This window comes from Cheilinus undulatus, linkage group 15 (genome assembly GCF_018320785.1).
Source record: "Cheilinus undulatus linkage group 15, ASM1832078v1, whole genome shotgun sequence".
NCBI lineage: Eukaryota > Metazoa > Chordata > Actinopteri > Labriformes > Labridae > Cheilinus > Cheilinus undulatus.
This window is the reverse complement of record NC_054879.1, coordinates 2,579,024-2,591,115: the sequence shown is the minus strand read 5'-3', so window position 1 is coordinate 2,591,115 and position 12,092 is coordinate 2,579,024. Positions and strand designations below refer to the sequence as shown.

The following is a 12,092-nucleotide window of genomic DNA, read 5'->3' as shown; positions in this document are numbered from 1 at the left end:
CTTCATGGGACGTCCACTTCGCGGCTTGTCTCTGACAGACCCCGTTATATGGAACTTGGCCTTCAGTTTGGAGATGGTACTAGGGTTCACTCCAAACAATGCCGCAACTTGATTTTGTGGAACACCAGCTTGAAGTTGCCCAACTGACGGGCCCTATCCAGATCAGTCAAATGTGGCATGCCGATTCTTGAAGCAGACATCCACTGGCCACTGTAGCTGGGCCCATGCTCACAGGTGCTGCCAATCAGGCACCTGATTGGCAGCACCAAACAAGGTTATTACATTTGGCCATGACCAACAGTCAAATGATCCGATCCTTTAGACCAAAGGAATAAAAATCACTCCAATGGAAGATTCCACTCTTGGCAGTTCTGAATATTTCCTCTTCATACACTAACCCACTGTTGACCCTTTGAACACAACTGTTAGTACAAACCATACCTACAGTGCCCCCTTTCTGATTCCTGATGTTTTTGCATATTTATCACACTTAAATGTTTTGGATCCTCAAACCAATTTTTGTATTACACAAAGACAACCCAAGTAAATACAACATGCAGTGTCTGAATGATTATTTAATTTTTTAAGGAGGGAAAAAATCCAAACCTCTCTGTCCCTGTGTGAAAAAGTAATGTGCCCCTGAACCTAATAACTGGTTGTTCCACCCTTGGCAGCAATAACTGAAATCAAACGTTTGTTATAACTGCTGATGAGTCTTTCTCATCACTGTGGAGGAATGTTGTCCCACTCTTCTTCACAGAATTGTTTTAACTCCGCCATATTGGAGGGTTTTCCTGCATGAAATGTCCATTTAAGGTCACACCACAGCATCTCGGTTGGATCTAAGTTTAGACTTTGACTTGGCCACTCCAAAACCTTAATTTTGTTTATTCTGAGCCATTCAGAGGTGGACTTGCTGATGTGTTTCAGGTTATTGTCCTGCTGCATAATACAAGAGTGCTTGAGCTTGAGGTCATGAACTGATGGCCGGATGTTGACCTTCAGGATTTTCTGGTAGAATTCATGGTTCCATCAATCACAGCAAGTGGTCCAGGTAGGGCTGTAGCCAGGGTTTATATATATATATATATATATATATATATATCAGGGCTGTCAAAGTTAACGCGTTAATATCGCGTTAACTCAAATTACTTTTAACGCTGCTAAATTTTTTATCGCACGATTAACGCATGCGCGTTCTGTATGACCCTCGACCCATCCCGTAGTTTGCCAGACCAGGAAGTGGCGCTATCGTGATGCAGTACAATCGAGCAGAGATGGATACAGGACAGAGACTTTTGAATGACAGGTTCAGCTTTCAGATCATGTCAGATAACACTGAAGGTATTTTCTCCTACTGTCGACATGAACGGAGTTACAGGAAGTTCGTAGAGTCTTATATAGTCCTCACCACTCGCTGGCCATGCACACCACTAATGCAGAGAGCCGCCCCCCTCGCCATGCTGGATTTGTTTACAATGGAGACACTCAGACAACTCTGCAGGGATGGACTCGCTATCTGGCATACCGGGCATTTCCCGGTGTGCCGACACACTTTTGGGCCAGTATGATTTATTCATTTATTTAGGCTATTATATCTGCCATGAACCGGCACCACAGCTGCGCTATTGACTGTTGACTGGTCCGATCACGTCTCCTAAAGGTCCGCTCTCATCCCCACGCAGCTCCTGCTTGAAAGTGAAAGTATTCGGAAAAAACGAAACTTACTAAAACGATCGACTGGAACTGTGAATAAACGCCAAATTTAAATAACAGTCAATCAAGATGCTGCCAAACTGTCAAAGACTCTGCAGTCCCTATAGGAGATTGTCTGATGCTGGTGAATATACAGCTGCATCATGAGGAGGAGGAGACAGAGCAGCAGAGGCTGGTGTGTGACAGGACAGCAGAGGTTAGTGAATGAGCTCTGTAGAGTATCAGAATATAAGCTGAAAGCATTATTAGACTGTGGGTCTCCTTTATTTAGGAAGAAAAAAATGGTTTTAGATTAAATCTGTAGCTCTTCTATGATCTGAAGAATGAAGAGATGGTTAAGTCCTCTTACTACACCTTGAAAGTTCTCCACTGAGACTTCTTTTACTTTGTGTGTTCATGAATTTTGAAAAGAGGCTTCACATGTGTGTTTATTGACATCATTCCAGTAAATCTACTGGACTGATGACAGTCATTTCTTACTGTCAGCATTTATTTTACATTTGGACTATATTTTTTAGTTTGAAAGGAAAAATATGATAAATAATAGCAGACATTTTTAAGTAATGACTTGCTTTTTCTCTTGAGCAGGGCAGATGTGTCCACCTTACTCACATCAGAACAGTGAAACACCATTAGATGTGTCTGTGCCTTACTGCTGAGCTCTCATCATCATGTGTGATGATGAGATCTGTTGTTTGGTGTTCAGCTGCTGAGAACAGAGGAGTTAAGTTCTAGAAGTCTAAAGTTTGACTCTACATTGTGGTATTATTCAGTAATGTTACATTAAGGTCAGTATCTCCATCTGTCGGGCTTGAGTTTACCATGTTATGCTCTCATCATATTTTTGCAGTGTTCAGTATCTTTGAGCTCAGACTAGAGAATTTTCTGAACTTTATCTGTTGTTGTTTTGGGTTGTTGACACGAACAAACATTTGCATAAAGAAAGCATTTTTGTCCACTTGTGTTGATAAGGGTATTTAAATCTTGAGAAATAGTACTGCAAGGTACATTTAGAATAGACAAAAAAGTGTGATTAATTTGCAATTAATCGTGAGTTAACTATGGAATTTGTGAGATTAATTGCGATTAAAAATTTTAATCTATTGACAGCCTTAATATATATATATATATATATATATATATATATATTTATAAGAAAAGTTGTTACTCACACACACACACACACCATCTCGGTATTACAATAACACATACAGAGTCTGTGCAAATTGCAATTTAGCCTGAGTTAGTTGAATATAAAAGAGGTCATTCTTAGTTGTAATTGAGTCATCACCAAGGATAACATACCAGTAACTACCACAGGCCTGTGTCTTTCAGCGAAACTTTTATCTGAAAAAAGTGATCATTGCTTTCAATGATCATATTCCTTTTTGTAATTATAAAGATAATATTTTTTAATGTTTTTCTGACTTTTTTCGGAGTTATTTTCAAAATAACATTAATCCCACATTTTTTAGCTCTGTTTTATTGGGGTTTTTCTCTCAGAATTAAACTAGCATAAACCAGTGATCTTGCCCCCTCATCCCCCCCTCAAATACACCCCTGCACCCCTCCCCTTCCCTAACTAAGCAGCTCATCTGTATCTCCCTCACTATGTTTCTGCTTCTGTGTCATTATCAGTAGGCTTTATTATATCACCTTAAAATATATGTTTTCTTTATTTGTTTTTACCTGCGATCTAATTTTAAAACAGCTGATCAGGGCGAGGAAGTTTTACAATGTCAATAAATTCCGGGTTAGAACCAGCGTGGGAGCTTTATGGAGTTTTACCATAAATTTTACAAACAAAAGGATAGTAGGAGCTGACTTTTGACAAGAGAGGTTGCAGAATAACAGGTGGATATACAGGCCACACGTGATTAGAGTCTCTGTGCTGCAAGCGTCAGGAGAGAGACACACAGCACACGGCGCACACCTCATTGATCACTGATGGCACTGATTTTCATTAATAGATATCGTGAAGATTGATTTACTAACGTAACGACCAGGTAGAGTTTTTGTTTTGTCAACATTGTATATACATTACCTTGATCATATTTACCATACAAACACTGGACTGATGTGCAGATAGAGAGAGAGAAGAAAACAGACGCTCAACGTGAGGTCCCCCACTATGTTGAGGCGCTATGCATAGTTTGTGTTTAGGCAGGGGCGGGCCTGACGTCAGATAACAGCTTATTATTTATGTGAAATAAGGCAGTTTAGACGCTTCTAGGCATATTCCGATAACTTCCTGCATGCAGTTTCAAAATAAAAGTCAGTGTGTTAATATGTGTTTAACATGCTGTTTTGGGCTTCTATTTTTTTCTCTCTGAAATTTTTACCGAGGTCCGGACCTCGGTGACCTCATAGCTGGCTACGGCCATGGGTCTAGGTCCTGAAGCAGCAAAGCAGCCCCAGACCATCACACTGCCATCACCATGTTTGACTGTTGGCATGATGTTCTTTTTATCAGATGCTGTTATTTTTACTCCAGATGTAACGGGCCGCACATCTTCCAGACAGTTCTACTTTTGGCTGGTCAGTCCGCAGAATTTTTCTCCAAGAGTCTTGGGGACCATCAAGATGCTTTTAGTCGAATGTGAGACGAGCCTTTGTGTTCTTTTTTGTCAGCGGTGGTTTTGGCCTTGGAACTCTCCCATGATGCCATTATTGCCCAGTGTCTTTCTGATGGTTGAGTCATGAACTCTGACCTTAACTGAGGCCAGTGAGGCCTGCAGGTCTTTGGATGTGGTTCTGGGTTCTTTTGTGACCTCCTGGATGAGTCGTCGTTGCACTCTTGGTGTCATTTTGGTTGGCCGACTACTCCTGGGAAGGTTCACCACTGTTCTCAGTTTTCTCCATTTGTGGATAATGGCTCTGACCGTGGTTCTCTGGAGTCCCAAAGCCTTGGAAATGTCTTTGTAACTTTTTCCAGACTGATTGATATCAATCACTTTGTTTCTCATATGTTCTTGAATTTCTTTGGATGGTGGCGTGATGCGTTTCTTTCTGAGATCTTGTAGCCTACTTCACTTTGTCTGACAGCTTCTATTTAAGTGATTTCTTGATTCAACAAAGCGCCCCGTTCTCCGGATTATCTCCATCAGGAAAGCTTTTAAGCTAGCCAAGAGTTGTAGTTGAGACTGAGGCCTTCTTTTCACCGTTTTTGGGTTTTTCTTGATGGAAATTTCCCATTCTTTCTCTCAAAGGTGTCCTGGACCATCCATCTTCTTTGTTTTTACAGGTTTCAACATATGTTGTCAACTTAAATGTGAAAAACACTACAAGTCCAAGATATAACTCAAGAGTGCATCTGTTGCCTGGCAACATTTTTAATTAAATTATTAAAATAAATTAAAATTAAATTGTTAATCACAGTTAACTCATGATTTAACAAGGGGGGCAATTGCTTTTTCACACAGGGCCAGATAGGTTTTGACCCCAAAAGAAAAAAAAAAATTAAATAATCATTCAGACACTGCATCTTCTCTTTACTTGGGTTGTCTTTGTGAGATATAAAATTGGTTTGATGATCCAAAACATTTAAGTGTGATAAATATGCAAAAACATCAGGAATCAGAAAGGGGGCAAACACTTCTTCACAGCACTACTTTAAGTCTTCTGTAGAGCAAATCACAACTCATCCTGCACCCATCTGAGAGGAAAACCTTTTCCTCCAACTTCACAAACTTCTGTTGTATGGGTTTGCCTCTACCAAGAAAAGAAAATACATTGTAAGCGCTGTTTAGTGTTGGGATGCCCAACCACCATGGTTGAGAACCCAAAACTAAGGTTTTATGGGCTGTCCCAGCTCTTCTTACATGAGGTAAAAACTGCTGATACACTACACATTGCAATAACAAGTAGCTGCTGTAAGGATAGATGCATGAGAATTACCTTTGCTAATGCAGTCCCATCATCTTGAGCTGTGTCCCAGTGCAAGATTACTTAGTTAGAGACTACTCTTATTGGTGGTCACATAGTTTGTTTTACTGTGTTGGCTTTGTTGCAGTCAAATAAACATAGCAGCTACAGTATGAATGACAGGAGGATGTCAGGCTCTTTGGTTTTGGTGTGCAGGGCAGAAGGGAGGACCCAGTCATAGACTTTTACAGGCAGACTGGTGTAACACTGGTTAATCTAACATTAGAATAAAACAGGCTGGTTTTAGAAAACATCAACCGAAAGTCAACTTGAAAAGTGCAACTCAAAGCTAGATAGGTGACAGACTAGCAATGGAGCTTAGTGTGCGCAAAAATATTAAGGAAATATGTGTGTTTTGTTGAAAGAATACAGTGGTCAAAATGTGAATTAATGGCATGGCATTTGCTTTCTGGTATGAAAGGGTCTGAAAGAGGAGGCAAGAGTTACATTGGTTCAAATGTCTTTTCTGTTTTAGAAAAGTTAAGATATAGAGAGAGTCATTTGTGAACATTTTAGATACACAGTATCACAATAGTATGCTTCAAATGACAAGATTTTGCCAATGCCATGGAAACTAAGCAGCTTCACTGTTTAGTTTTTAAATACATTAAACATGTGTCTCTATCAGGTTCCACAGAATGTCATTTTCAGATAAGCCACACTGTGTAAAGAATACAGTGAGTACTTTGATCTCAGTACTTTCTCATGGCTGAATCTTGCTCCCCTTAGGAGATCATTGCTGTTAACTCCCCAGTCTTAAGTCATCAGGATGTGTGAAGGGCTCTATGTTTCAGTGGGGCTTAAGAGTAGCAGATGAACTGAAACAGAATTTTTATGAACCTGCTGCAGAGTCCATTATGCCCCAAAATTGAAATGCTCTCTTTGTTTTGGCTTTTTTCTTTTATTGACAGGGAGTTGTATGTGTTGAAAGAGTGTGTTAGGTATTTGAACCCCAGCACATGTCATTCTCATTGCATTGCACTCTCATTAACAAAACCCAAGGGATATATACCACCCTGCCAAACTGGTGTTATGTTAACAGTTCAGATTGGATTGTTTACTTGATATATTTGGATGCCCAGAATCCTGATCCTTCATGAATGAAGATTTTAAAAAGACTGTTTTGGCATTCAGATGTGTTTGTGTACTTCTAGTATGACCAGTTTTCACGGCATGAACCATACAATATTTGACCCAGTCAAACATTCTGTGAGTCTATACAGCATATGGAAGTGGTGTTTGGGCTTTAGTATTTATTTTGAATGTCCATTTTACTGTGAATAATTGGATAGCATGTCTTGTTATTCTAACAACTGTGTTTAGTGACATTGTACAGATTCAGAGCATAGCCTCTCTGGGCATTTGCTCATTTAAATGACTTTTCCTTTTTCCTCCTCTCACTATTTCCAGACAAATTAATTTCTCTGAGTTGCAAAACTACAACCAACTGCAGGACCAAAAAAAGTCACCTCAATACCATAAATCATTATTTTTGGTAAAAGATCCCACACTGTTAGAAACAATGTAAATGAAGTACTTAATCATCCATTATAACACAGAGCAGAGGAAACCTTTGTATTATGTATTTGTTTATTTATTCATTTTAAAATGCTAGCTAAGCATAAGTATGTCACTGGGGGCTTAATCTAAACTAATGATTATATCACTGTTCTTCTCTCCCTGCTCAACTTCTGGCCTGCCATGCAATGCTAATGTGGACACCCACGCAGGCTCAGGTCAGTGCTATTTATTCTGTACATCTACTGTGCTTTAGCTAATGAATATAAAATGCATGCCAGATCAATCCAAGTCATGCACTTGATCTTTTGATCCTCGTGATGTTTTCCTTGAGAAAAAAAAAATGGGAACATTTAATGTGAGTGCATCTGAATGAAATCTCATCTGCATTTAATGTGAAGGCCCTCAGATTGACATTTTCAAAAGACTATTTGGAATTCATCAGGTTATCAGTAAAATTTTTGAGTGTGCCAAAGATATCCAGGTAATCCCATTACTGTTTAGCTATTCAAGAATGATTTAGTATAACAAATGAGCAGAGGATAGATATGTGCCCTATGTGTCACTGCATAATGCCTCATTTAATACCTCTATGAAGAACCTTCATTTAAATGTATTATAGCTAAGATGCACTCAGGTGCAAATCTTGTATTTTTGTTCTTCTTTGTTGTTTGATATCAAACAGACTGTACACTACCTATCATGCACCTCGTGCTCTTTGGTGCTACAAAAATGGATAGTTTGTGGAAAGAGAGTCTTGCTGTTGATGAAAATTATCTGTTGGAATTGTGTCATACGTTAGTAAGGGAGAAAGTGAAAGCATAGCATTTGCCATTTTACCCAGCAGGGGCATCTGCTGGGACAGATGGGAGATGATGAGAGTTAGTAATAGGCATCTGTGTGGCCCTTAGGGGAGTGAATACTCAACACACATTTACTCTCTCTTGTCTGCACACTTAAATACACACATCCACACACTTACACACACCCATTATAGCCTGTCATAGCTTTTTCACAAATTGTCCTCTAGAGGATACCTTTTACTGTGGCAGACTGTCACATAGATTGAGAGTAAACATGTGCTTGCAGGAGCATTGCACTGGCTGTTCCCCTGGTTATACAGGCATGCCAGAGAGATAACTAGCTGAGTGGAGACAAGTGAAAAGGCACAAAAATCCAGCCAATTACACCCTTAGCTGAAGTGCCTATTGCCGTGGTCATAGTCGTTTTACATGATCCATACTTTCCACATCATGCATAGATTTCATTTCAGCAGTGGAATGCAATCAATCAATCAATGAAGCTCTATCAGGCAATGATGTTAATAAGCAGTAGTAGCATGTTAATCATACATCAGTCAATTCAAATGCCAAAAATGCTAAAATTTCAAAATTTAAACACCAATTCTGTCTTTGGTGCCACAGAATAAAAGACATCGTAAAAATTCAGAAAAAGATAATATCCTTAACTGCTTTTGACCTCATCTTATGACATTTTAAGCAAATGTTTGGCAATATCATCATCAGTGTTACACATAAATATAAAACAGCTCACTGAAATGTAATGCTTCTAGATGTAATCAGTGAATTATATCTGGAAGCACAAGATATTATTCCCCAGATTAAAGCCCACATGCGGTACAGTTTTTAACTTGAACCAATGTTTCTGACAGTGTTTCAGTGTTAGATGGAAAGTGAAATCATCCTAAATTCATTTAATGCCAGCATACTTGTTAGCTGTTTTTGTACAGTATGTGTGTGTACTATGTGTGTGTCTTTTCACCTTTTTGTTTATCCGTGCACACCTGCAGGTGAACGAGGCAGTTACATGCCACAGTGAATGCAGCCAATATGAGTGGAGGATCGAACCCTGGTCCATTTGTGCCGTCAGCACAGTAGATGGTCTGCCGGGCTGTGGGGAGGGAGTCCAAAGCCGCAAGGTCAGGTTAGTGAGATGGTTAGGACGAGGCTTGGAGAACTGCCAGCCTCACTTTGCATTAAATGATAGAAGGAGTCAACTGTCAGTCTTCCCATAGCTGGCACTTACGCTGAGGCTGCTTCCAAGGCTAGGAAGAAAAATTCTTAGCACACCTTTTTTCCCTAATGAGTGTTACTTGACATGTTTGCTGTGCTTTTCATTTGTACCTAATATAGCCACTGAGGAAAGCAATGAAGTTGTTGACCTTTTCAGCAGGCAGCATGTTCAAGTGTTGCTTTTGGAGTGAACTCTATAGGAAATCTAAAATGCCACTGTGTTATTAGGTCAAACGAACCTGAAGTGTTGGTGCTAGCCCACTTTACCACTTTATGTGTGAGCTTAATGACAGACCTAAAACCCCTGCCAATCAAACAGTGAGCCAAGAATAAATACCTCCATGTCTGGAAATGTTTTTCAAACCAGACACCCTCTGCATACAGCTTTGAACTTCATCCACCAGTTTCCAGCTTTCCACAACCCTAATGCTTAAAACTAGGTGAAATTACAGCAGTCACTCCTGACACATCTTTTGAATATATTTTAATGTTTTACTATGAATCTCTAATGTGAAAAACACAGGTGAACATGTACCTGAAAAACAATTTATATAATAAGATAAGATGATAAGGCAAGAGAAGCTTTTATTGGTTCCCCATAGGGGGAAATCTGATCAACAGCTCAACAGGAAGCAGACAAAGGCAGGCAAAGTAAGAAAAGTGCAAACAATACTTAAATACAATATGAGCAAACTTAGCAATGATCATAACCAGGGATGCACATAACTTTTTCAATGAGTTACTCAGGTCAGTACCAGGAGATGGTGTCTGGTACTCACCCCATAGGTAGGAAGGTCTAAGCTCAGTCTTCCTCATTTTCTTCTTTAGTTTCTCCATCACTGTCCTCTACCTCAGCCTCCTGCATGGTAAATGATGATGATGTGATGCTGCAGATGTACCTCCCTGTCCCTGGTTAAGTCTCTGGTTAGCTGTCTCCATCCACAAATCAATGGCTGACTTTGGGTCAAATGTGTCTGTGGTCTTCTTTGAAAGATGAATGTGCATCAGGGCGGAGAGATGAGCATGTGACAGACGAGATCTGTAGTTTGTTTTTTATTATATTGAGATGTGAAAAATCCCCTCTCACAGGCTGCACTGCTCAAAGGCAGGGTAAGAGAAAGTTTCACCACCTTGATGATGTTGGAGTAAACATCTGGATTTCCTGTATTTATTATCTGGACCAAGTCATACACAGAGGAGGCAGCCAAATGTCTTCCTGCTTGCTTCAAGCGCATCCATTCTTTCATGGTGATGTCTTTATCAAGTTGCAGGGCAGTCCTGTACCGCTGTAAAATAGTGCAAACTGTTGTGTTGCCAAAACGGTGGAGGTCTTGCATACCCTGAGGCCAAATGAAGGATCAAATAATAAGATATTATCACACGACTTCAGGAAGTCATATCTGATTTCAAACTCTTCAATTAGCCCCCTAAGTAAGTGTGTCTTGTCCCCATCTGCATCAGAATTGGAGACAGCATGTGTCCTGTAGTGGCCTTCACCATCAAGCAGAAGTGTGAACTGTCCAATAGCTACCATAAGCTCATCCTTACATTCTCCAAGGGTCAGCTTTTCCCTCTGAAACCCAATGGAGGTTGTCTTTAAAAATGCTGCTTATGTCAAGCATGTTGGCCAGAAAGCACTGAAAACGTTCGGTGCAGATGTGCTGCAAGTCACTGTTGTCACTCATAGCTAGTTGAATCTTAATAGCTGGCAATAATTTTGATATCTTTAACAGTGTCTCATGGCTCCATGCACACCATCTAATGTTGTGAAACTTACCCAGTTTCACGAAGGATATCTCATTGTCTTTACACAGCCTCTTTAGCACAGCAGTGTTTTTTGATCCTCCTTTTTGTAAATAAAATTGCAGCAGCTTGACAATGGAGCGATTAAAGGTCTCACAGTACGAGACGTCGTGATCAGCTGATTTAGCGAAGTTCTCCAGTGTGTGTGTGCCGTGCCTTAGCTGCGTAAAGTCTGTTGTTGTTTTTTGGACATAACTCACTGAAGGTTACTCCAATAGGTGTAGACAGTCACAAGTGTGAACGAAATACGGTTGTAGGTGACCTGAAGTCATGTACACAGAGGCGCCGTAATGACACAAGTGACGTTACGCATTCCCATTTTTTGTCGCGCATGTGTACCTGCGTACCAGTTATGTGCATCTCTGGTCATAACAGTAACAGTACAATTTACATGTGTGCACCATTGCTTGTGGAAGGACTAAGACCAGATGATAAATAAACACACACACAAACACACACACACACCTACACCCCCCCCCCCGACACACACACACACACACACACACACACACACACACACACACAGTGTATATGGTGTTAATGTGAAGGAGGGACTAGATATCAAGGTAAACATCGCGCATCATAAAAATAACAAAATTACCGTGCAGTTTGAGACTGAAGAAAAACACACATTTGGGAAGTAGCATCTTTGGGACTGTGGGAGTATAAACAAGTGTTCTTTTACATGCTTGTACATATACATACATTCACATTCCAGCATATATACATACATACATACATCTATGAACACTCATGTTTATCAGCTGGAGTGCAAATTTCACCCGATGGTGTTAAAAACTCTAATTTAAGTTGTGTCAGTGGTTACCAGTTCTTCAAATTTGCTTGATTTGCACAGCTTGGGGTAACATATGAAAGACAATGAAAATTCCAGACTTCTGTAATACAGCTACATGTTAGACCACCTGGACGTGCAAGACATAGATGGTAATGGAGAATGGACTTGAGCTTGTATCGTCTTTTTCTAATGTCTGACTACTCAAGATGCTTATTATACCCCAGATCATATTTACCTATTCACCTCTATTCACTCTGCATTCATACACTGATGACTAAGGCTGCTCTATATTATTAACTAAA

General features: G+C 40.0%; 1 protein-coding gene across 1 annotated transcript in view; it reads left to right on the top strand.

Moving 5' to 3' along the window:
* The window catches only part of thsd7ba (thrombospondin, type I, domain containing 7Ba), a 245,787-nt gene that overhangs the window by 208,619 nt on the left and 25,076 nt on the right, over window positions 1-12,092 (top strand). Inside the window, exons 15-16 of the mRNA XM_041807413.1 lie at window positions 7,371-7,376; window positions 8,969-9,102. Coding sequence (XP_041663347.1) covers window positions 7,371-7,376; window positions 8,969-9,102 — 140 coding nt within the window. The remainder of the gene's footprint in view (window positions 1-7,370; window positions 7,377-8,968; window positions 9,103-12,092) is intronic.